At 42.8% G+C, this 26,544-nt stretch overlaps 1 protein-coding gene across 1 annotated transcript in view; it reads left to right on the forward strand.

The window, feature by feature from the left end:
• Positions 1 to 254: 254 nt before the first annotated feature.
• ADGRA3 (adhesion G protein-coupled receptor A3) overlaps positions 255 to 26,544 on the forward strand; it is a 124,504-nt gene continuing 98,214 nt past the window's right edge. The window contains exon 1 of the mRNA XM_059164658.1: positions 255 to 591. Coding sequence (XP_059020641.1) covers positions 338 to 591 — 254 coding nt within the window. The 5' untranslated portion in view covers positions 255 to 337. The remainder of the gene's footprint in view (positions 592 to 26,544) is intronic.

Below are 26,544 nucleotides of genomic sequence, written 5' to 3' on the forward strand. Positions count from 1 at the left end.
GGGAAAGGGGCGGCGGCGGCCGCGGGCGGGGAGGAGCCGCCGCGGGCAGTGGCCGTGGGAGGCGGCGGCAGCGACGGTGGAGGAGGAGGAGGCGGCGCTCCCGCCGGGCCAGAGAGCGGCGCTGGGACCCGCGCGGCCGTGACCCCGCGGCTCCCCGGAGGCCGAGCGCGGCCGCTGCGGACAAAGGAGCATGTTGGCGCCGAGGAGGGCCGGTCCTGCGGCCGCCATGAGGCTCCGGGCGCCGCCGGGCCCGCGCCGCGCCCCCGCCAGCCCGGGCGCCGGCCCGGCCCGCTAGGCCAGCCCGCCGCCGTTCGGCCCGCAGGCCCCGGCCCGCCGCATGGAGCCGCCCGGGCGCCGGCGGGGCCGCACACCGCGGCCGGCGCCGCTGCTGCTGCCGCTCACGCTGCTCGCGCTGCTGGCGGGCGGAGGCGGCGGCGGCGCCGCGGCGCTGCCCCCTGGCTGCAAGCACGACGGGCGGCCCCGAGGGGCCGGCAGGACGGCGGGCGCCGCCGAGGGCAAGGTGGTGTGCAGCAGCCTGGAGCTCGCGCAGGTCCTGCCCCCAGACACGCTGCCCAACCGCACGGTCACCCTGTGAGTAGCCTCGCGCCGGGTCGTCTCCCTGGGGCGCTTTCTGGTCGCGCGGCTTTCTCTCCGCGCAACTTTGGAGAGGGGTCCTGCCGGCACCCACGCGCCTTTGTGCGAATGAAGCTGCAGGCACGGGTGGTGCTGGGGTGGTTGGCCTGGCAGGCGCGCATCTTGGGGAAGGCAAGTGAATCTGCCTCAGCGGCGCCTTCCAGTTCCGCTAGTTTGCAAAGTAAAAGTTTTCGGGTTCCCCGACGCGCCCCGCGCAGTCAGGGCGCAGCGCTCCTGTGGCTGCGCGGTGCCACGTGAGGATGCAAGTAAACATGCAGTCGGCGGAGTTGTAGCTCTTTCATTCCGTGCTGGGGCTCCCAGAAAACACAGTGCTCCGTAGAAGCGCGGGACTTTCCGCTTCTGTGCACATTAACTTACACGGCCGTGAAGTTTGCAAGCATAGTTTGCAGAATACCAAAACAGCCCGGGACTTGGAACGCCCGCGTGTGTAATTCCCAAACCCCCAGGCTCCCCTGGCCTTCCGTTCTTAGTTTTGTCATAGTAAAAGAACACTTTTTAAAATGGAGTTGTTACTAAGGGCGAGAAATACATTTCAGGTGGAACATTTCAGGTGCACCTTCCAGTACGGTTTTCATGGGTTTGAGCACTCATTTAAAAGTCCAGAAATTTGGGATTGAAAACTGGGTTTCTTGAGCCTTCCATCTCGAGGGTCTTGATATTTGAGGTGAGTTTCCCACCAGGAAGGAGAAGTTTTTGGTCTCATAACACCCTTTGTGCTCAGACTCACGTTCTAGTTTTGCAGATGTGGTTCTGCCCATTCTGGCTGGACACTTGGTTTTATTTTCGGAACTATGAAATGGTTTGGCAAAGTTTAAGTGTTTCTAGTGGATATTTTGTCGAACTGAAATAAGAGCCCCCTCTATCTTCTGGTTGGTTTCCTAAAGAAGAATCAAGGCTACCACTGTAAAAGCAGGGAGAGCTCCATGACCTATGAAAAGCTTAAAATATGGTTTAAAATACGGCGTAAAATATGGTTTTTAATTTAACCCAAATTAAGTGGGATGTATGGGTAAGAGAAGTAATAATTTTTATTACACCTTTGTTCTCTCGTTTCCATTTGTTTGAATTACGAAAGTTTTAACACTGGAAAACTGTATGTGTTTCTGTTTATGGAGGCATGAAAATGGGTAAAATAGTTTTTGTTTGACTCCTTTACTGACGCTTGACCATTTGGTAGTGGCAGCAGCTGTATTTATTTATTTCTTAGCCAGATTCTTTGAAGTGGAAATTTTGGATATGAGACCTTTAATTACAGTCTTGAGTCAAGTAGAGAAAAACCCCTGTGTTGGAGGTATCCCTTTATAACTTTGCAGAAGTTAGTCATCATACATTTGGGTTCTGGATCAGTGGCACTCCAGCTGATTCAAGTTTAGGTCAAGTTTTTTTCAGAATGTCAGCAGTTTTAGCAGTATTAAATGGGCTATTCGTAAATGGTGTTTGCTTTGCAGATTTTTAGGAGGTATGGAAAGTCACTCTTCAGCACATTATCTGTTAAACTATTTCAGTGAATTTTTCATGAGCAGATTAAAATATAAATGCCTTTGAAATGTCATAATCCAGTATTTTTTGCACCTGAAACCTCTTTAGATGAAAATAAAATTAACAGAATTTAGTGAGTGAGAAGAACTTAGAATTAATTTAAGGATCAGCTGACATTCTGGATTAAGTTGGGTGAAGGTATATGGGACCTGGGAGAGGGTCTTCTGGGCCAGTCCCCTCAATTTACTAGGGAATAAATGAGAGAATCATAGCAGATAAGTGACTTGCCCAAGTTCCTATAGAGATTGAGTGACAGGGTCCATGTCCCAGATTTCCGCTGTGCAGTTCAGATGCTTTCTCATCTTTCCCCAGACCTTCATCTTTCATTCCTTCCTCCCACTTTCCCCCTCCTCCCCTTCCTCTCCCCTCCTCCCCCTCTTTCCCCCCACCTCGTACTTTTTTAAAGATTTTATTAATTTATTTGACAGACAGAGATCACAAGTGGGTAGAGAGGCAGGCAGAGAGAGAGGAAGGGAGGCAGGCTCCCTGCTGAGCAGAGAGCCCAGTGCTGGGTCAATCTGAGCCACCCAGGTTCCTCTTTATCTTTCTTCTTAGTTCAACAGTTGTGGGTGTGTGTGTTTCCTGGGTAGTAGGCAGCACATTGAGGTTTAGACTAGGTGTTAATTTCCTCAGGGTGTGGCAAATTACCACACATTCTGCGACATAAAACAACAAATTTCTTTTTTCACAACTCCGGAAGCCACAATTTGGAAAATCAAGGGGTGGTCAGAATGGTGCTTTCTTTGAAGGGCCTTTCAGCTCCTGACCTGCCTTGGATTGCAGCACCCCAACGCCAGTCTCTGCCTCTGTCTTAAGGTCGGTTCTTTCCTATGTGCCTCTATGTTTCAGATACTGTTCTTTCTCTTATAAGGACACCAGTCATTGAGTTCAGTTTTGACCCTAAGCCCAGGATGATCTCATCTAAGGGTGCATAACTTAATTACATCTGCAAAGACCTTATTTCCAAATAAGGTCACTTGTAGAGGTAACCAGGTGTGAGAACTTTGGACTCCTTTTGGGGGCATATTGTTCAACTCACTAAAGAATAAATAAATAAAACAAGGTCTGTATTCAGGAACATATGAGTATTGGGAGAGAAATATTCATGAATTCAGAGCAGTATGGTAAATGCTCTAATACTGGTGTGCACATTAGCAAAAGGAACTCAGGAGGGCAACCAAAGTCCCCTTGGGACATAGTTGGTGGGATCCAGGATCTTAGGCTCCTGAGCCAACTTGAGAAGGATGAGATGGATAATTGTGAACAAAACAGTGAGTGATAAGTCAAGGGGAGGAGATGAGGAGTATGGTCAGTGGGAGACCCGCCCCACCCCCAGGCATGCCCTCAGGCTTGGAGGCAGCAGTGTTGCTGCTCTGTGCAGTCAGTGTTGCTAGATGTCAAGGGCAAGTGTCCACTGCCTGGAGTGGTCACAGAAGTCTGTAAAGGCCGGGTCAAGGCCAGGCAGTATCTCTGGCTTGAGTTTTAATCCCTTGGGTATGGCCAACGTCTTTCAGGGGAACTATGATATGGCTGCCACAAGGAAAATTGATGGGATAGAATTTTTCTTTTCTTTTAAATAATGGAAGATAAGGTAATTTCTACCTAGGGGGTAAACTGTACTTCAGCATAGCCAAGAGCTCATATACTTTGACTACCTTAGTGCACAACATTTACTTTCTTATTTAACTGGGTTTATGAAGAAGTCCAACAGAAATCCTCAAGCACTCTTGTTTCTTGTATCATGTAGTCTTTTGTATTAAAGAATTAAATTCTTTAATTCCTGCCCTATTATTTATATCCAAACATGAATAGAATAACTTTCCAATATTTTTGTTGGAAATAGAAGTTATTCTATTCATGTGTTTCATTTGAAATGCTGCTAGATATTTTGTTTTAAAAATTATTAAGTCTTCAGTGATAGAAGGTTTTTACAAATTTAGCCCTGATAATCAGATGTGTTTTTACCCATAATGCTACAGTGATTCTAGGTAAAGGTTTTCTTCTTCTTCTTTTTTTTTAATTTATGATTTGTCAAGTAACTTCGGGACAAAGTCCATATTTTTATTAGACTGTTCATCAAAGTAACATAATGCGTGAGTTTTGTTTTCGTGAGTTTTGTTTTTTACTTTGTAAAACATTATGCTTGTTTTTGCCATCAAAGACCTGATAACCAGACATCAACCAGGGTACACAAAAGGGAATGCTTGTATTGTTTAGATACCTAAACCTAGTTGGAAGAAAGGTTTTGCACAAAAGCAGCATTTAGGGAACAATTGTAGAGTATCTGTGATTAAATAATAAATCCTGTAGTGCCAACTGTTTAAATGCTCTAGGAAGCCTGATAAGAGGGGACATCAGTGGGGCTTTGGTGGCGCTGGGAGGTTTAATGGAAGTTTGGACTTGAGCATGGCCTGAGGAAAGGGAAAGATTGGATTGAGTGGGGCATTCTGGAGTTCAGGGTAGGGGTGTGGACAGAGTGGTTCTACTCCAGGGGAAAGGTGGTGTTTTTTGGAGCCAGTGGGCTGTATTGGGTGTTTACAGCCCAGGTGTGGTGGAGGTCAGTTAGGGGAGTATGTACAGGTGGGAAGGGGAGGTGGCTCAGGCAGAAACTCCAGGGACCAGTAGTGGAGCCTGAGAAGGTGCAGGTGGTCAGGTGGGGGACTTAGAGGGGAGAATGTGGTCGTAGAAGCCAAGGTACATTCAGGTTTGAAGGAAGGAAGGATTCCGCAGTTGAGAGATGCTGAGAGACCTAATCTAGGAAACGGAGTTGCTGGACACTGAGTTGGCTGGCCTGGAGCTTTGGCGCCCTCTGTGGACCGGAGGCCATGAGGGCAGGTTGGGGCAGCTTGAGGGAGTAGGAGGGGCGGGAGGACGGTAGTAGTAGCATCTGAAAGAGGAAGAACTGGGGCGCCTGGGTGGCTCAGTCATTAAGCAGAAAGCATCTGCCTTTGGCTCAGGGCATGATCCCAGCCTCCTGGGATCGAGCCCCGCATCAGGCTCCCTGCTTGGCGGGACGCCTGCTTCTCCCTCTCCCACTCCCCCTGCTTCTGTTCCCTCTCTCTCTTGTCTCTCTCTATCAAATAAATAAATAAAATCTTTAAAAAAAAAAGAGGAAGAATTTGGGGGCGAAGGAAGGTTTCTTAGGGACAGTTAATGAGCATAAGCTGGGCAATAGCTTGGGAGTGGGAGAAATGGATGCTGGAAAGTGAGATGGGGTGGGAGAACGCACGGGAGCAGGTGCTGCTGGCAAAGGGCGCAGTTCATCCCCATGTCAGGAGAGAAGGGCGTGGTGAAGCAGAGGATATTGGGAGTTTCTGCCCCATTGCTTTTATTTTCCCAAAGAATTCAGGGAGGCACGGTGAGGGAGAAAGGGGCAGCAGGTGGTGCGGAGTGGAAGGAGACACAGGAGTGGGACGTCCTTCTGGAAACGGAGAGTGAGCACGCTGGGGATCACAGAAGCCTCAGCAGAGTGGACTTCTGTCTATTTCTGCCTTGTGGTCAGATTCGAGGGGACAGAGATGGTCAGCTCAGTTCTTTGTCCAGCCGCTTTCAGCCCCAAGGTGTGACTAGCTGGGACTGGCCTGGTGGCTTCTTGGCCCAGGAAGTGCATCAGAAGGAGAAACTAGAGCTGTGGCCTGAAGTCTTATGGGTCAGGGTTTTTCTTTTTTCTTTTTTTTTTTTTTTTTAAGATTTTTATTTATTTATTTGACAGAGATCACAAATAGGCTGAGAGGCAGACAGAGAGAGAGGAGGAAGCAGGCTCCCTGCTGAGCAGAGAGCCCGATGCAGGACTCGATCCCACGACCCTGGGATCATGACCTGAGCCGAAGGCAGAGGCTTTAACCCACTGAGCCACCCAGGTGCCCCAGGGTTATGTTTTTATCTTTGAATTCGAAGTCTTCCTTACCTCTGCAGCCTCATTTCCCAGTACTCCCAGTACAAATTCCATTTTCTTTTCCTGCACGTGGGTTGAGTCACGGAGAATACTGTAGGCACTGTGCTGTGCTGAGTGCTAGGGCTGTTCAAGGAGAAAAATAAGACATGATTCTTTCATCTAAGGATTGGTCCTATACCCAAAGTCTCTGCTTAATCTAAGTGTGCCTCTCATTGTCCCTGAGCAGGGCTTAGACTTGGTTTCCTATGTGTCTCTGGTTAGTCTGTCACTTTTGCCTGGAATCCCTGTCCTGGTAAATTCTGGGTTCTTCACTGCTGCGAGCTTTTTTCTCCCATTCTGGCTTTTGATCCGTCCCTTCTCTGAGCCCAGGTGGTGCTTACCATCTGTGTTGTGTGTCACTTTATGTGACACTTGATATTGTTCTCCTAGAGCACATATCGTTTTTTTTTTTTAATGATTTTTTTTTCAGTGTTCCAAAATTCATTGTTTATGCACCACACCCAGTGCTCCATGCAGTGCGTGCCCTCCACAATACCCACCACCAGGCTCACCCAACTCCCCCACCCCCCCAACCCTTAGTTTGTTTCTCAGAGTCCACAGTCTCTTATGGTTTGTCTCCCCCTCTTCTCTCCATCTCCAGTATCCTCCATGTTATTCCTTATGCTCCACAAGTAAGTGAAAACATGATAATTGACTCTGTCTGCTTGACTTATTTCACTCACCATAATCTCTTCCAGTCCTGTTCATGTTGATACAAAAGTTGGGTATTCATCCTTTCTGAGGGAGGCTTAGTATTCCATTGTATATATGGACCACATCTTCTTTATCCATTCGTCTGTTGAAGGGCATCTTGGTTCTTTCCACAGTTTGGCAACTGTGGCCATGTGCCATGAACATTGGGGTACAGATGGCCCTTCTTTTCACTACATCTGTATCTTTGGGGTAAATACCCAGTAGTGCAATTAATTGTAGGGTCATAGGGTATAGAGCACATACCTTGAAGGGAAGGATTGGGAAACCTGTCTTTAGCCCAGTGCTTAGAGTATGGGTGAGAACATAGTTGTTCCTTATTGACGAGAGTCATATTAACAAAGATAATACTGTATGGTGGGACAAAAGGACAAGTGCAGGGGTGGAAGAGGGGTGTAAATTCAGATTTTTACCCTATTACAGCAAATGAGAGCAGTTATTTATTTGGGCAGCATTTCATGGCTGTAGGGTCCCCAGTTCAAGAAGGGTAACATACCCCAGTTCAAGGGTATGTTAAATCTGTTTATAGTTACACTTCCTTTAAAAAATATTTATTTATTTATAAAGGTTTTATTTATTTATTTGTCAGAAAGAGAGGGAGAGCCACAGGCAGAGGGAGAAGCAGGCTCCCTGCTGAACAAGGAGCCCGATGCGGAACTCGATCCCAGGGCCCTAGGATCATGACCTGAGCTGCAGGCAGACCCTTAACTGACTGAGCCACCCAGGCATCCCAAGATGCCTGAGAGAGACAGTGGGTACATGTATGTGAGTGGTGGCGGGGGGCGGGGCAAAGAGAGGGAAAGAGAGAGAATCTCAGGCAGATTCCCCACTAAGGTTGGAGTTCAACGCAGGACTCCATCCCGGGTCTCTGAAATCCTGATCTGAGCCAAAATCAAGAGTTGGCTGATTAACCTGCTAAGCCACCCAGCCCCCTCCCCCCCCCCCCCAATTTACAGTTGATTTAAGTGATCTTATGTGTGCGGTGATTGTGCACATGAGACAGTATGGTGGCAAGTTGCTCAGAAATATTGCAAAATTTGGGGCAAAAGCCAAATATTAATTTTTTTCCAATATGGTGAGAGGGTGTTACATGACCCATCCTCTGAATCTTGTTGCTTCTTGCCTGCTTGGAGTGCTCCAGCATTGTCAGGAGTGTATGAGAGAAGTTGGTAGGTTTGGCAATAAACCACGAGTTAGAATACCAGGAACAAAAGAACACATGAACCTTTGGAGATCCTTGCTCCAGTTCACCTGCTTTTCTCAGGAGCCTATAATGATGTTTTTGAAAAGTGGACTGGTCTCCCCCCACTGCCTCCCAAAATCAGAAGTAGAATCTCTTGAAAGTAAGTCCGAAAAAGACAGTGCAAAGTTTTAGTATCATCAATGATTTTTTTTTTTTTTTCCTATTTAGCTGCATGTCTGAAATATTGGCTGTGTTCCTGTGGAGGAACCTTAAATCCAGATAATACAGCTCGTTTATTGTTGTGTCAACATTTTTTTCATACACAGACAAAAATTAGGATACAGAGTCCCTTAAATTTTAGTAGCTTATTAAATCAGCTTTTGCAAAGATAAGGAATTGATAGATGCATACGTGCTCAATGAGGTTTTAATTGTTGCCCGACTAAATTTATTTTAAGACTTAATATAATTTTAATGCTTTGTGTATGGTGTAGCTTGCAGAATTCTGTTCAAATGCAGAGGATTTTAATCTGAGGAGAGAGTTTTAAAGAAAGTAAGCATCCTTTCCCAAGCTGTTTTTTTGTTGTTGTTTGTTTTTCTTTTTTTCTTCATGACTAAACTTTTCAGAAATTTTGCTTGTCTGGTAAGGGCCTGCCTGTTGGATTTGGGGGAGCAGAGATGTAGAAAGCATCTCACAGAAGGCACGTGTGTATTTTAGTACCAAGCAGAACACAAGGCTTGTCACCAGGGAAGCATTTCTTGTCCTTAGATCCCTCCTATTCAGGGTTTAAAGGGAACAAAAAGAGTTTAATGGATTGTGTAAGAATTATTCAGGACAAATCCCCCCCACCCTCAGCACCCTCCCCCCGCACCTCGGGTCTTCTTTTTCCTTTTTGTAAAGCTGCAAGTCCAGGCTTAAATCTGGCTTTTCCGCATACAGCAGGGTTTGTCCAAAGACCAGAATCCACTTTTAATATTTGCTGTTCTCTAGTGGCATTCTTTTTTTCCTAATGGTTCTAGTATCCAACTTTAATAAATTTACCACATTCTCTTATGGCAGCTAATATTTGGGTTTCATTATTCATTTTATTGGTTTAAAAATACAAAGAAAATAATGTAAATCGCATATAGGAAGAAATTGTATTCCCCAATGAACTGTAATCTTATAAATTCTTAATAAAACGTAAATTTTAAAGGATTCCTTGAGGTTAAAACCAGGAAAGAAAAGGAAAAACAGTATTTCGAACGATCCTGTTTTGAAGAGACATAGAATGGAAAAGTATTTGGTATTTTCTGAAGTAGTGTATTTTTTAAAAAATGGGCGCCTGGGTGACTCAGTGGGTTAGAGCCTCTGCCTTCGGCTCGGGTCATGGTCTGGGGGTCCTGGGGTCAAGCCCCGCATGGCATCAGGTTCTCTGCTCAGTGGGGAGCCTGCTTCCCTCTTAGTCTCAATAAAATCTTTTATTGAGATTTAAAATAATTTAATTTAATTATTTAATTAATTTAATTTAATTTAAAATAGTTTAAAATAAAATAAGATTTAAAAGTAAAAAGTCAAATAAATAAATAAAATCTTTTAAAAAATGATGTATAGTATTTATACAGTTTTATATTAGTTTCAGGTATACAACTTAGTGATTAGACAATTTTATACGTTATGCACTGCTCAGCACAGTGCATATAATTACTGTCTGTCACCATTCAAACTCATGACAGTATTGTTGACTGCATTCCCTATGCTGTACTTTTCTTCCATGTAACATTGTGTAGCTTGAAGTGAAGTATGTACCTCTTAATCTCCTTCACCCGTTTCATCCATCCTTTGGCAACTACCAGTTTTTTCCTCCTTATTTGCATCTTTCTGGTTTTTGTTCATTTGTTTTTTTAGATTCCACATGGAAATGAAATCACATAGTACTTGTCTTTCTCTGACTTACTTCACTCAGGGTAATACCCTGTCGGTCCATCCATGGCTAAATTCTATTCTTTCTAACGGTTCAGTAATATCTTCTTGTATGTATATACCGCCTCTTTATCCATTCATCTGTTGATGGACACTTAAGTTGCTTCCATGTTTTAGGTGTTGTAAGTAATGCTACAGTAAACATAGGGGTGCATATATCTTTCCGAACGTATGTTTTTGTTTTCTTTGGCTAAATACCCAGCAATGGAATTACTGGGTCATATGGTATTTCTATTTTTTAATTTTTTGAGCAGCCTCCTTACAGGTTTCCACAGTGGCAGCACCTGATTACATTCCTGCCAACTGTGCACAAGGGTTTTCTTTTCTCCACATCCCTGCTAACACTTAAGACAACATTTCTTGTCTTTTGATGCTAGCCATTCTGACAGGTGTGAGGTGACATCTTATTGTGGTTCTGATTGCATTTCTCTGATGATTCGTGATGTTGACCATCTTTACATCTGCATATTTTCTTTGGAAAAATGCCTGTTCAGGTCCTCTGCTCATTTGTAATCGAATTATTAGGATTTTTAAAAATTATTTCTTTTTGGTGTTGTATTGTGTGAGTTCTTTATATATTTTGGATATTAACTCATTATCGGATATATATAATTTGCAGATGTTTCTCTCAGGATGCCTTTTCATTTTATAGTTTCTTTTGCTGCACAAAAGCTTTTTAGTTTGCTTTAGTCCCAATACTTTATTTTTGGTTTTATTTCCTTTGTCTGGGAAGACATATCCAGGAAAACATTGCTAAGGCCATTGTCCAAGACATAGCTGTTCATGCTTTGTTTTAGGAGTTTTTAATGGTTTCAGGTCTTACACTGAGATTTTTCATCCATTTTGAGTTTATCTTTGTAGTATATGAAAGTGGTGCAGTTTCATTCTTTTGCATGTAGCTATCCAGTTTTCCCAACACCATTTATTTGAAAAGGCTGTCTTTTCCCCATTGTGTATTTTTGCCACCTTTGTTGTAGATTAATTGCTCATATCAGCATGGGTTTATTTCTGGGCCCTCCATTCTGTTGCATTGATTTATATGTATTTTTGTGTCAGTATCATACTGCTTTGATTGCCATAGTTTTATAGTATGGTTTTTTGAAAAATTTTCCCAGTATAATTAATGTACAGTGTTACATTAGTTTCAGGTGTACAATATAGTGATTCAGCAGTTCTATAAATTACTTACTGTGTATCAGGATAAGAGTAACTTGTAGGTTTTTTTTTTTAAGATTAATTTATTTTAGAGAGAGTGCACAAGTGCATGTGTGCAAGCGTGAGTACGGGACGTGAGGAGGGAGAGGGAGAGAACCTCAAGCAGACTTCCTGCTGAACACAGGGCCTCCATCTCCCAGTCCTGAGATCATTACTTGAGCCGAAACCAAGGGTTAGACGCTTAACTGGCTGAGCCACCTGGGTGTCCTTCTTCCTGATTTTAGAGGAATAGCTTTTGGCTCAGCATTGAATATGATGTTAGCTGTGGGTTTGTCATGTATGGCCTTTATTATATTGAGGTATGTTCCCTGTAAACACACTTTCTAAAGAATTTTTAATCAGTGGATGCTGTACTTGGCAAGTGCGTTTTTATTTTTTATTTTTTTGCATCTACTGAGATGATAATATGATTTTTATCATTTTGTTAATGTGATGCATCGTGTTGAGCTTGTGGATAGTGAGCCATCCTTGCATTCCTGGAATATGTCCCACCTGATGGCTGTGAATGATCCTTTTACTAAATTGTTGAATTCAATTTGCTAATTCTGAAATTGTTGAGGATTTTTGCCCATATGCTCAACAAGGATATTGGCCTGTACTTTTTTCTCCTTCTTCTTCTTTTTTGGTCATGTCTTTATTTGGTGTTGGTACCAGCATAATATTGGACTTGTGGAATGAATATGGAAGTTTTCCTTCCTCTTCTAATTTTAGGAATATTTGAGAAGAGTGGGTACTAATTCTTTAAATGTTTGGTAGAATTCATCTGTGTAGCTTTCTGGTCCTGGACTTTTGTTTGATGGGAGTTATTTTGATTACGTATTGACTTTTGTTACTAGATCTCTGTTTAGATTTTGTTTCTTCCTGATTCAGTCTTGAAAGATTATGTATTTCTAGGAATTTATCCATTTCTCCTAGGTTGCCCAATTTGTTGGCATACAATTTTTTGTAGTAGTTTTTACAGTCCTTTATATTTCTGTGAGGTCTGTTGTCCTCTTTGATTTCCGGTTTTATTTAAGTCCTCTTTTTTTTCCTTGATAAGTCTTGCTAAAGTTTTATCAATTTTATCTTTTCAGAGAACTAGGCTCTTGGTTTCATTGATCTTTTCTATATTATTTTATGTTTTTGGATTCTTTCACTTATTTCTACTATGATCTTTATTTCCTGTCTTCTAACTTTGGGCGTGTTTTTGTTTTTGTTTTTTTGTTTTTGTTTTATGTGTTCTCCCAAAGATTTTTTTTATTTACTTATTTGCTAGAGACAGGGAGAGAGAGAGAGAGAGAGAACAAGCAGCGGGAGCAGCAGGCAGAATTAGAGAGAGAAGCAGGCTCCCTGTTGAGCAGGAAGCCCAATGCAGTACTCGACCCCAGGACACTAAAATCATAACCTGAGCTGAAGGCAGCCACTTAACCAGCTGAGCCACCCAGGTTCCCCGTTTTTGTTTTTTCCTCTCTAGTTCCTGTAGGTGTGGGTTTAGATTTATTTGAGATTTTTCTTGTTTCTTGAGGTGGGCCTGTGTCCTCGTAAACTTCCCTGTTAGAACCACTTTCACTGTGTCCCAAAGTTTTGGACCATTGTGTTTCCATTTTCATTTGTCTCCAGTGGTTTTTTAATTTCCTCTTTGATTTTGTCATTGACTGATTGGTTGTTCTGTAGCGTGTTGTTTAGCTCTGGTGGCATTTTTGATAATTCTTATCCTACTTTTAACAATTGCTTGCTTTTGCATTCATTCAGCAGTTACTCATTGCTTACTCTGTTTGTTGTAGACTTAGGTGGGCTTATGTGACTTTTTATCTCTGAGCTTGACTTTCTCCTTGGCCATTAGACCAGATTTTTTTCGTCATGTATGTTTGCCTCCCTTTCTGGAACTCCACTTCTTGAATTTAAATCATAGAGTATCTAGCCTACTTTTCCCTGGTTAGACTTGACCGTCTGGCTCTTTGTGATGTGATTTAACCAGCATCTTGGTCTGTTGCTGCACTTAGCTAAGAGAGCTAGAGAGAGCAGAGGACTAATGGGTGGGTTTGTCGAAATTCTTACAGGCATTTTCTAAAGGGAAATTTGCAAGACTGGCTTAAGAAAACCTTGCTGAAGGACCGGAGATACCTTTTTGTTCAGTGACCCTCACTGTTTTCCCCTCATGTCCTCCTGCCAGGCACAAAACCTTTTTCCAATCTAGTATGTCTCAGATCTTTTATAGTACATTATTGCATCCATTATTTATGGCAGTTCTTTCTGAGAACTTTCATGCCATTACCTGTAGGCAACGATGATGTTTGTGTGAGTGATGCCCCAGCCCCTGCATCCCAGTCCCGGGGGTGTTGAGGGGAGCAGCTGTCTCCACCTTCCTGTAACCCGGATGGTGAATTTGTTGTTGAGGTTTTCAGCCTTGCGTGAAAATCACCTGGGAACATGAAAAGCTCAGATGCCTGGGCCACAGACCTCATGCTCTTGTTTGATTGTTCCAGAATGAGGTGTGGACGCTGGTATTTTTCAGAGTTTTGCAGGTGATTCTGATGTCACCTGGGTTGAGAACCTGTTGTCTCGTAGCCTATCGACCTGATCCTTAACCAGGACCTGCTGTCCTCCACTGCCACAGAAGTCAAAGAAGGGAGGAACGAACTAGGGGCAGCTCCCTCACCTGGGAGGGAGGGACTCTTAAGTGAAGCAAAGATGGATGAAAATCAAGAGGAATTTTTGAGACAGATTGCTGAAGGCCTTACAGGGTGGGGGAGGCTTATTTATAGGAGGGAAGAACAATGAGCATTTGTCAGGGGGGTGATGTGCTGCTGAAGGTGGATTTAATACCTGGTCATGGGGATAAGGACACTAAGGTTTTAGCACGTGTGGTGGCAGCAACTGGACTGAAAGACCTAATAGCAGCCAGCGTTCATCCAAATCAGTATTTCAGGGCCTGGTACTCAGGTAGAGCAGGCCACAAAACACATAAGGTACCTTAAATCCAGTATTTTAGATTTAAAATCGAGATTTCCTGGGGCACCTGTGTGGCTCAGTTGGTGGAGTTTCTGACTCTTGATTTTGGCTCAGGTCATGATCTCATGGGTCATGGGATCCAGCCCAGACAGGCTTGGTGCTCAGCGGGGGGTCTGATTGGGATTCTCTCTCTCTCCCTCTTCCCAGGCACACCTTCTCTCTTAAGTGAATAAATCTTATTTTTTAAAAAACAATTTCCTGGTTATAATGCATTATTAATATAAAAGGATGGAGAAAGCATAAGAGGCCCAATTTCCCAAGTATATATATCTGCTCTGGGGATTGTTTTTTTTGGGGGTGGGCTGGGGTCTTTACTAGTAAAAAAAAAAAAAAAAGAAAAAGAAGAGCTTATTCTAATTTGCATTGTGATTATTAGTGAAGTTTAATATAATTTGGCATGTTTATAAAAGGGTCATTATTATTGACCACTTTCTCTGTACATCTTTCATTTTCTAGTACTTTTTCCTCTGTACTTGATAGTCTCGAGATTTTTTAGAAACTATCTAGTCATCTGGTAACATTTTAGAAATTATTTTCTTGCTGTTTTGGCTGGGGTGAAGGAGGCTAGACCGTGGGCATTCTTGTCATATTCTTGACTTCTTAAGTGATGGGCATCGTGGGCAGACAGGGATGTATTTCCTCTATTCTCTGTGTGAGCCTGCATCAGCTCATACAGCAGGCTTTTGCTGGTTGCTTTTAGGTTATTATCAATTCAGATGACAGACATTCCTGGTTCTTAGTTTAAATAAAATAAAAATGCATCTCCCCCCCTCCCTCGTTTTGCCTTAAGTATAAATTACACAGTGTTTGAATTGTGTATATTTGATTTTTTTTTTTTTTTTTGGGTTGTTGTTCCTGAGTAATTCTAATGGGGGGCAGGTCTAAAAAATTATGTTTTCTATACAAAGGAGGCTAAATTATCCAGATCCTTAGAATCTTTGTAGAATTTTTGTTCAGACTTTTTAGATGACAGTGCTCTGGGCATAAAGGAAATCTTTTAGCAAAATTGCTAGCCCTACATGAAAAGGCACCGCTTCCTCCCTATTTAAGAATGGTGTTTGCAGGCCAGGATATCTCCACAGGAGAGGAGTAAGCATGCCCCCTGCTGAGGCCGGGTCATCAGAGCTCCCCTAGCCCCCTTCTCCCCCATCTCCACAACTGCATCTCTAGTACAGGGAGGTAATGCACAGTATGTGATTGTGAATTAAATTCACTCCCTAGATGGAGGTATTTCTGAATTAGAACGTACAGTTCCAAATATGTGACCTGGCCTCATCTAGAATGTTTGTTCCATTGAGGTTAGAGACTCGGTTTTGCTCCCTCTTGCAACTGTAGCACCTGGAATAGGGATACCTATTTAAGAGCACTTCTGTGGTGGCCTCATAGTGGGGGCTGAAGAGAAAAGGGGTTGTAGATTGTGTTGGGGATGACATTCTTTAAGGCAACTGTTAAACTTTTCTTTGAGTCTGTTTGAATCTGAGTCTAATTAAATTGATTCATTTCCCATCGAGATAAGACTTAAAAGCATCCTTTGTTTTATTGTGCAATGCTCCCCAACTCTTTTCTCACGAAGAGGCAAAGAGAAATTGACAAGTCCTGTATTTGTCTCCAGGACCATGTTTAAGACAAATGTGCTTTCTATTAGATTAATCTTTTTTTTTTTTAACCTGCCTTTTGTTTGTGTTTTAGACAAGACCAAGCATAAACTCTTCCTTAATGGCCAAGACTCAACTAGAATTCTGAAGTCCTTACAATACTGTGGGACTTGCAGTCCACCTTGACCATCCTGGGCTGACTCTTCATTCCTTGTAACTAGGTCCTGTCTCTTATTTGCTTGCAACAAGGCAGGCTTCATACTGTTTGAGCTATTTATAATCCTCCCTCTCTTACCGGATTGTGAACTCTTGATGGTGATATTTATTTCTTTATTTTCAGTGTCTAGTGCACAAGTACTTAGTAAATCTTTGTGTAAAGAAATCTTGTTTTTCCCACTATTTTTTTTTTTCTCAAGTAGGAGTGGGGGAAGAATCTTGCATCATCCTTAAGGAGGGATGAATCTATCATGGATAAACTTGAGGTTCTTCAAAGTGGAATACCCAGTCTATAAGGTCAAGGCTTACACCCTCACTCTTCATTGGATAATGGAAAACATCTTACCCAGATTAGTTTGCTACCCCCCTCCCCTGACCTTTTCTTGATCCCCTTCCCTCCTGTCTCTTGAGAAACCATCACTTGTTTTTCCTGTGTATTGAGTTTCTCCCCTGGTTTGTGATGTTTCTCCTGGATATACATAGCCATATCTTTTCTCCTCTCCCCAAAATATTCCCGTAATTGCACTGTATTGGAGGGGTTGCTCTCTTCCTTCACAATAAAGCTTCTTGAAAAGTGGCTTGAACCATTGTCTTCATTTCTTTACTTTTCATTTCAGCTTCAACCTGCTGCTGTCTAGTTTCTGTACCGTGCCTGGTCTGAAATCTGTCTAGACACAGACATGTTCCATTCACCACCCCATGGATCGTCTTCTGGTCCCTTTGCTTGATGGTCCCCACCTCTCTTATCAGGCTCACAGTTCATGTGGTTTGGGCCGGGAAGCCCTTAGAGGGGAGATGGCTCACTTGGCTGTATGGCTTCCCTGCCAGGATCCACCATGAAGGCCATATGTCCTGATTAATGCTTTCTGAAGTACTAGAATGAGTGTCATCCAATCTGAACCCTTGAGAAGTAGAGACTGTCCACTTGAGATTACTGCTTGTTTAAAGAATACTGGAGAGCTGTTCTGTGACTAGGTTTTTCAGGGCTCCTTACTAAAAAAAAAACAAACCAAAAAAAAAAAAAAAAACCAAAACCAAAACCAAAAAAAACCTCTCTTCTCTCCAGGGTGAAGTTGAAAAAAACTGGTGCATCAGCTCTGCTAGAAGTTAGCAACCACAGATTGGGATCAGGAGTGTAAAAGCCTGGTTAGACTTTCCCTTGTTTAAGATTTCTAATGTTCTCAGGTCTTTGCATTAGAGTTACCATCTTTTCCCATTTGAGTGATTATAAAACCCTTTAAATTGTGTGTGTCTTGTTGTCACTGTGTGAGCACAGGTGAGAGGAGTGATGGAGGCACTCTACGTGGTCTTAGGATGTTGAGTGGTAGTAGATGGTGGCGGCTCTTCAAAAGGAAAGTGTGGGGACCTGTGGTCGGTGAATACCAGGCTCCCCTTGTGCCTGGAAAATATTGCTGGGAGCTGAACACCATATGGCCCAATCAGGCTCTCTCGTGCCCTTTTATATTTCTGCTCTGCTAATTTATGACTCTACAGGTAAGCCTTCATGGTTATATTTTATTCTGACCCTGAGTGATTATTTTTAATTTATTTCAGCTTAGGTTGGGTTATTTTTAGGGGTGCATTTATTTTTCTTTTGGGATGTTGCAGGGTAATAAAATCAGTGGAAAGATTCTGGTCTTTTTTTTTTTTTTAAGATTTTTTTTTTTTTTTTTTTTCTAAAGATTTTATTTATTTATTTGACAGAGAGAAATCACAAGTAGATGGAGAGGCAGGCAGAGAGAGAGAGAGGGAAGCAGGCTCCCTGCTGAGCAGAGAGCCCGATGCGGGCCTCGATCCCAGGACCCTGAGATCATGACCTGAGCCGAAGGCAGCGGCTTAACCCACTGAGCCACCCAGGCGCCCTTTTTTTAAGATTTTATTTATTTATTTATTTGACAGAGAGAGAGACATCACAAGTAAGCAGAGAGGCAGGCAGAGAGAGAGGAGGAAGCAGGCTCCCTGCTGAGCAGAGAGCCCGACGTGGGGCTCGATCCCAGGACCCTGGGATCATGACCTGAGCCGAAGGCAGAGGCTCTAACCCATTGAGCCACCCAGGCGCCCAGGTTCTGGTCTTCTTAATGTTCTCTTTCAAGAGCATGGGTCTCAGAAAACACAGCTTAGCCTTCTGATAAATTAATTTGATAGACTTGCTGTCTCCAGTTTCTTTAAATAAGATTTTATTTACTTATTTGACAGAGAAAGAGCAAGAGAGCACATGTGAGCAGAGCAGCAGAGGGAGAGGGAGAAGCAGGCTCTCCACTGAGCTGGGAGCCTGATTCGGGGCTTGATCCAGAACCCTGGGATCATGACCTGAGCTGAAGGCAGTCGCTTAACCAACTGAGCCATGCAGGTATCCCCTGTTTCCAGTTTTGATGTAACCTGCAGGATTCACAATTGAGTTATGTGGTGACAAACTGTTGCTTAGTTTAACTTTCTCCCAAGACCGGTTTGGTAATTACATGGAAATAGAATGACGAGAGAACCTTAAGCTGTCTATACAGCTCTTTGGCTTACAGAAATGACTTTATCTTTAGGAACCTCTAAACTGATTTAAAAATTGCAGTAACAACCAACATTCGGATATTTATCTTGTGCCAGGTCCTGTGCCAAATGCTTCACCTACCACATCTCATTCAAATCGCTTTGTGAGGTTGGTATTATCTCCCTCCGACAGGTGTGCCCGCTGAAGCATGGACAGATAAATTGATCCTCTCAAGTTACCTGTTTTGTAGGTTTTGGGCCCCCGATCATGACCTTTAGGCCTATAATTTTCGGTATCATGTCCATAAAAAATGTAACCGACAACTTCAGGGCTCACTTTGGCCGTTGAGTGGGGGTTAAGTCTTTGATGAATAAATTAAGCTATGGGACTTGTTCTCTTTGAACCATTTCTTGGAGGTGGCTGGCTGATGAGATGACAAGGGAACTGAGAATCCTCACCTGCTGGGTGTTCAGTCTAAGGAGCTGTGGGGAAGGAATTAGAACATCCCCTCTTGCTGTCATTGAGGGGTTTAAACTGCAGTGTAGTATTATCGATGATGAAATAAGCAGCCCTTTTCTTGTCTGCGTTTTTGAGGTTGAAAACTTTACCTGGGAATAATTGCCCCCATCTCCAGCTTAGTTGCCCTGTTAAGATGCAAGGAATCATAGCAGCATAGGGAAATAGTTGCCTTTTAGGCAGGTTTCCCCTTTTAGAGAGGGTTTGTACCTACGTGTCACAATTGTGCTGGGTGAGCAGGGAACTGGCATTCTTATTTGTAAAGGTGACCAGTAAGGAGTGTACAGAGGAAATAACTATGAGGCTGAATGGATACAGGGGCCTTGATTAGCTCTGCTCCCAAGTAGAATTGTGACCCTCAGCTGATCATAATGTACCTGGCCCTCCCTTTCCTGAACAGTAAAATGGGATTTTGAAGCAGATGATCTTTAAGGGCTCTTGAACTGCTAAAGTTCTATGATTTCATATATCCCACTAAAGCAAACCACACCTGATGTGATCATAGAGGTATATTTAAAAATCCACAGACATTATATGCACATTTAATGAAGCTGAAATTGATTTATTAGAATTGATTGGTTGCATTGTGGTAGTAAGTGCAGGGCCTTTTTTCTTGGTGGAGGGAATGTGTGTAGGGTTGGTTCATTCCTTAGGGTCTGGCCTGAGTGGTTCTGGAGCTTGCATGCCATTTTCACCACTCCTCCGGCCGAGTACCCCTTGCTTAACAGGCTGAGACCTGCCCTCATTCCCTAAGGCTGCTCCCAACATTGGGAGCTTGTGCTCCCTTTCTATTAATTGGATTTCTGTTTTGTCTCTGAGTCCCCCCCCCCCCCCCCTTAAGATCTTGGTAGGCTTTTTTAGCATCGGAACTCTGGCTGTCTCTTCGTAGAACCCTATTCCTACCTCTGTTACAGGAATACAAATTTTTAACACCCCTAGCTCAGTAAGTCGGTCAGCTTATCTGAATTTCTCAGTCTCAGAAGAAATTTACAGGGTGTCCATAACATTTGGAATTGTAGACTTTCCCCCTTCAGTATGGTGAAGAAACCATAACTTCATACACACAGACACGTATTTTTTCCTTTTATCTCCAGACTTAATGGAGATCTTGGAAATGTGTGTGTCACAGTTATTTTTTCTTTCTTTCTTTTTTTTTTTTTTTTTGTTTAAAGATTTTTTACTTTTTAAAAATTATTTTTAAAGATTTTATTTATTTATTTGATAGAAGACACAGCGAGAGAGGGAACACAAACAGGGAGAATGGGAAAGGGAGAAGTAGGCTTCCCGCTGAGCAGGAAGCCTGATGTGGGGCTCGATCCCAGGACCCTGGAATCAGTACCCGAGCCAAAGGCAGCCGCTTAACGACTGAGCCACCCAGGTGCCCCCACAGTTATTTTTTCTTGCTGGCATGCTCACCCTTCCTGGCTTTGCCTGTATTAGGACATATTTACTACAAACTTTCAATGCCAGCCTTCTGGCTGAAGCTATCTATTCCACACGGTTCCCTGCTGACCCTTAATACCTAACCCTTCTCTAGGAGGCTGGCCAGTTCCTGGTCACCAGCCCTCCACCAATTATAAAGGTACATCAGGGGTCTTAGGTGACCGTGATCTACTTCTGCACTAGAACCAGGATGGCAAATAGGTTTCTGGAATGTCTGCACCAGTGAACTGGGACTAGCCACCAGGAATGTTGTGTGAGCTTATCAGGAAAGAGCTAGGAGTGACTCATGATCTTCCCTGGGCACGGGACAGGGAGGGGGCGGGACACGTGCCATTGTTTGCCATTGGCCGTAGAAGCCCAAGACTCCGTTAATGACTATATTAATCATTTCTTTGGTTTTATAATCTGGGGATCATAATGGGTTTTTGTGCATATCAGTGTTCTTTACACTTTGAGAGAGTTTCAACAGCTACTTTAAAAGAGTGGCTTAGCCACCTAAATTTACAAAAGGTCTTGAGAGATTTCTTACCAGGAGAATTATTTAGATTCTGTACTTAGTAGTAAGCTCTATCCTTGTCAAAAATATTGATTTCACTCCTCAGCGATAGTTTCGAAAATGTGCTTTCCAAATATCTTCTAGTGGAGTGGCTCCTAGCATTTGGACCAGCTGCCTAAGGATCTTTGGGAGATTGTATTGGAAAAAAGTGCTCGGTTCCCTATATTAAGAACTCTTGCAAATTAGTAAAAAAGAAATACATGATCTATCAGAAATATGGGCCAGTAATTATAGGTAATGTCTGCTGAGCATGCCAGAGCCTGTCCCACGTGTTCTAAGTGTTGTATTAGTTAATTCATACAGTTCCCTAATGAGATCATTATTATTATGATCCCTCTTTTGTGTCTGAGGCTGTGGGGCATGGAAGCTTATTATTTTCCCTGAGGTCACTAGCTAGTAAGTGATGGAACCAGGATTTGAGCCCAGTCTGACTCAAGAGCTCCTGCTTGTAACCAGTGTGTTGTAATGGTCAACACATGGTTCCAGGAAGGGAATGCACATTCACAATTGGAAATGCAAATTAAAATTTTGAGGCATCACTTTTCACTACTTAGATGCAAGTGTGGCTGTGGTAAGAATACTTTGTAGTTGATGTGTATACTTAAATCCCTCCCTGCCTCCCCTCCATTCACACTCAAGCGTGTCTCCTGTTGGTGTTCATGGACTCATAGCCAGCCCCTGGTGAGGAGGGGACCCACCCATTCAGTGCCTGGACTTTAGACCTGTACAGCTGTGCACCCAATTACAGGTGTTGATTTAAAGCACTCAGTTTGTGTAATTGGTTCTGCAGCATCAGAAAACTAATACAGACCTTTGAGGGGTTTTCTCTGTTTAAAAGATCTCCCTCTTCTTCTTTGCCCGTTGTATTCCTACTCATTATTTTTAAACAAATTTCAGACACCTTTCCCTGAATCATTCTGCATTTCAGTAATATTTAAACTCTGTTGGGACGCCTGGGTGGCTCAGTGGGTTAAGCCTCCCAACTCTTGTTTTCTGCACAGGTCACAGTCTCACAGGTCCGGAGATGAGCTCTGCAGGGGCGTCTGTGGTCAGAGAGGAGTCTGGCTGAGAGTCTCTCCCGCTGCTCCTCTCCCCACTTGGGCCTGCGTGTGCATGTTCTCTCTAAAATAAATAAATCCTAAAACAAAACAAACAAAAAACAAAACCCTCTTTCATTTGGATCAGTCCTGCATCCTGCATAAAGCACTTTACACTAGACCTCAAGGACTAATACTGCATGTGAATCTGTCGCTCCAAGCACACAGTAGGTGCTTCAGTATATTCTCAGTTAACGTGTGGTGGGTCCATCATGAATTTTAGCTTAAAAATCAAAGATTTCAAAATTCTGAAAAGACCTCAGTATAGAGTATTCCCTGTTTGATTAAAATGCCAAATAACTTGGTTCTTATTGTATCATAAATATTAAGTGTCCAGTGTTCTTTATGATGTGTAGATGCCTTGAAAAATGGGGCTCTCTTTTCTCATGGAGCTGGTGTGTTCGTAAGATAAGATGAAGTGTTCTTTAATATAGAGTTTTCCATTTTTAGGCATTTCAGACGTGTATCTAGCATGGCATAAAAAACCGTTTTGTTTTTCTTAACCAAATGCTATTTAAATACACATAGACTTACTGTTCAGTGTCAGAGCAGAAAAATAGATTATTTCCTTTTTGTTTATAGAGCCGCTGAATAAAGAATCTGAAATAATCAGAAGAGAGACCAGGCCTTAAAAAAATGTCAGGTCTTTGATGAAAAATGCATGGAAACTTGAAAGGTTATTTAATGAACCATTTGAATAGTTAAATGTGAGCGTATGCCCAGGTTGACACCTGTTGTCTTAGTGTAATTATTAATGGCACCCTGTGTTATTCTCAAGTGTCTGTTTGATGATAAATTAGATTGTGACCCCACAGTAGTATGTTAGCAGTGGATGTCTTTGACTTGCTGTCTCGTTTTAATAATTATTCACCTCACCGAGATTAAAGTTGGAAGTACTGTTGCATACAGCTTCAAGAAGGCAGGTGGATACACTGACCTTTTCCCCTAATTCGCCATGTCTGTGGAAGAGATCATAAAACTAAATGATAAAAACACCTGCATGTTTTCAATGTCTGTTTGGAAATGTAGAGCGGTTTTTTTTTTTTCTTTAGCATGGAACTCAAAAATTTTATTAGACTATGCCTGGGTGTACATGGCTTTTTGTTTGTTTGTTTTGTTTTTTGTTTTTAAATTCGTTTGCCTGGCATATGGCTGGTTTTTATGTCTTCAAACTGGAGACGTGTCCTTTCGTTTTGTTTTGTTTTATATACACGTTTATTAGACATGACTTTCTTTATTGTGGTAAAAGACATATAACATCATTTCTCACCATTTGTAAGTGTAAATTCAGTGGCGTTAAAGACCTTTGCAGTGTTTTATAGAAACACTGTCACTGTCTGTCTATACCCACAGCATTTTCATCGTCTCCAACGTTAACCCTGTACCCACTACGTAATAGTTTCCTAAGCCCTCCTCCCCTGCCCCCTGCTGACCTCTGTTCTACTTTCTGCAGACGTTTTCCTCTTATTTAATTGTAACCATTTTTCGACCAATTCCGGTTTTAAAAAAATTTATTTAATTCAATTTTTTAAAAAAAAGATCTTATTTATTTACTTGACATGGAGCGTGAGAGAGCACAAGCAGAGGGGAACAGCAGAAAAGGAGAGGGAGAAGCAGGCTTCCCGCCAAGCAGGGAGCTTGATGAAGGGCTCCATACCAGGACCCTGGGATCATGACCTGAGCCAAAGGCAGATGCTTAATCATCTAAGCCACCCAGGCACCCCTTGAATTTAATTTTTTTATAGTAATCTCTACACCCAACGTGGGGCTTGAACTTACAGCCCTGAGTTCAGTTGCATGCTCCACCAACTAAGCCACCCAGGTGCCCCACTACCTGTTCCCTTTTTTTGTTTTTTACCCCCTGGAGCCCCTGTTATTTGCATATACTCCAGATGCATGATGTGCCTCCCAGTAGTGATCCTCTTATCTTTTATCGGCTGCATTTAAAAAGTCAAGCCATATGATCTCACTCATATGTGGAATTTAAGAAACAACACAGAGGAATGGGGGAGGAAAAAAGAGACAAATGAAGCAGCCTAGAGAGGAGGGGGTGGAAGAAACAGGTAGTGGGGATTAAGGAGTACACTTATCATGTTGAAAAAAAAAAGATGCTCCAAATCATTATTTCTTAGGAAAATGCATATGAAAGCCATAGTTAGATCCCACTGCACATTGAATGGCTTTAAATAAAAAAAATGCTGCCAGTCCCGGGTGCTGGGGAAGATTTGGGGCAAGCCCTCATACAGTGCTAGTGGGAGAGCAGGATGGTACAGATCCTCTGGAAAAACAATTTGATAGTTTCTTACAAAATTAAGCATGCATTTACCATATAAGCCAGCAATCAGACTTCTAGAAAATTACTAAAAGAAAGACAGACATATGCTTGCACAAAAACCTCTCTTCAGATATTTATAGCTGCTTTATGCATATCACCAAAATTTGGAAGCAACCCAGATGTCCTTGAGCTGGGGAATGCTAAAGCGTGGTCCGTCTCTACCATGGACTACTTACTCAGCAAGAAAAAGGAGCACACTACTGACACGTGCAACACGTGACTCTCAAATACATTAAAAAAGGGTGGGGGGAGGTGGCTAGGAAATGATATTCTAGCTTTCCTGGTTTCTCTGCCCACCCCACTTACCAAACAGCATTTTGTGTGCTCTAAAGCCTTTGTTGCCTTTTATTAAGTTACTTATGTGTTCACCTCTTCCAAACCCAAGAAATGAGCAGGACATGTAAATAGACACCTTACAAAAGAATATCTAGAAATGGTCAATGAGCACATTAAGAAAAGCTCCACATTTACATGGACAAAAGTACAAATGAGATACTGCTGCAGACCTACTGGAAAGGCCAAAATCAAATAGATGTGGGAAGAACTGGAACCATCACACAGGGCCAGGGGGCACTGTGAAGAGCGTACAACTGCTCTGAGTTCAGTGTCTTATGTATGTATTACCCTGTGACCCAGGAGTTCCAACTCTGCAGATTTACTAAAGAGAAGAAAACTTAGTCCTCAAAAGGACACACACAGCAGTCTTATTGTAGTTGGAAACTGGAAACCCAAATATTGATCAACAGGGAAATAGTATACAAATGGAAGTATATTTCTAGAATAGACTACGACTCAGAAATAAAAAGGAACAAATCAGAATACCACAGTGTGGATGAATCTTTAAAAAAAAAAAAAAGAAAAGTCAAACAAAAGACATACCCATACTGTGATATACCCAAACTGTGATTAAATAAATGTCCCCCACAAAGGCCATCCTGACTTATGATGATGGAAGTCAGAACGTGGTTTCTATGGGCTGGGGGCATCACGTGGGCACGAGCAGGAGAGCAGGGAGGGTCAGGGAGGAATTTTCTGAGAGGATGGTGATGGTCACTTGCTCTGTCTTGTTGGGGTGGTGATTACAAAGGCATGTACAGTGGTCAGGTCATCACACTGAATACTTCTGTATGTTTTATTGTATGTACGTTACAGCTCAGTAATAAGGCTAGGATTGCACATTAAAGACATAAGCCATGTTCTTCCAAAAAACTTAATTTTATATACTGTTATTACATCTCTGTAGGTTGTCTGACTTGTCTTTTCTTATGTAGTAGATTTTATGTCCCATCTGATAGTTCCATGTTAAAATCAAACACAAATGGAGTCTGTACTTGAAAATGCTTTGAACAGACGAAACCTGTTAGTCGTACAAGCGATGCTTAATTTAGTTTATTTTGCAAGACAAGTAAGGTTAACTTGACCTGGGTCACTTCTTGCTTATGCCTCTGAAAATCATAAGCAGAACTGAAATAGTTCCCCCAAATTGAAAAGTGGTAATGACTAGCCAATTCCCTCTCATTTAAGAAAATTCTGATGTTGTAACCAGTCACTATAGAGCATAAATACTCGCTGCCTTCATGCTCTGTAAGCAGTATTAGAACAGTGTGCCTCAGAACCCCATTCCATGTTTGGTGGGGGTGCTGTGGGTTTTGTAGTCTTTTTTGGTGTGTGCACAATGGTTTCAGAGGTGGGATCTCTAGACACAGACCTCATACAACCCCGAGGCCAGTGAGCAAACCAGGTGCCAGTTCCCACCGAGCCCTTTGTGCTTACTGTTATCTCTCACCAACTGTAGAGTTTCTTAGGTCAGTCTCTAGGATCCTGGCTCTGCTCTGGGTTTTGAGCTGTCCAACTTTGTGCACACTTGCTTTCTGTTTGTCTGTTGAAGCTGCTTTGGTAAGTTACCCTCCTTATCTGTAAGGGGAGAAACCTGGGATTCCCTGGGTTTTAGGCAGTGGTGGATTTACCCCATTCCCCATGGTTTGTTTTAAGGAATCTAAAGGTAGAGGTGGCTTCCAGCTGGTCTAAATCTTCTTTTCCTCCCTTTTAGAAAAGATGATCCACTTTAGGGGTGCCCTTGAGAAGAGGATTTCAAGTCTCCCAAAAGCAGTGAAA

The sequence above is a fragment of the Mustela lutreola genome, chromosome 1, assembly GCF_030435805.1.
Source record: "Mustela lutreola isolate mMusLut2 chromosome 1, mMusLut2.pri, whole genome shotgun sequence".
Taxonomy (NCBI): domain Eukaryota; kingdom Metazoa; phylum Chordata; class Mammalia; order Carnivora; family Mustelidae; genus Mustela; species Mustela lutreola.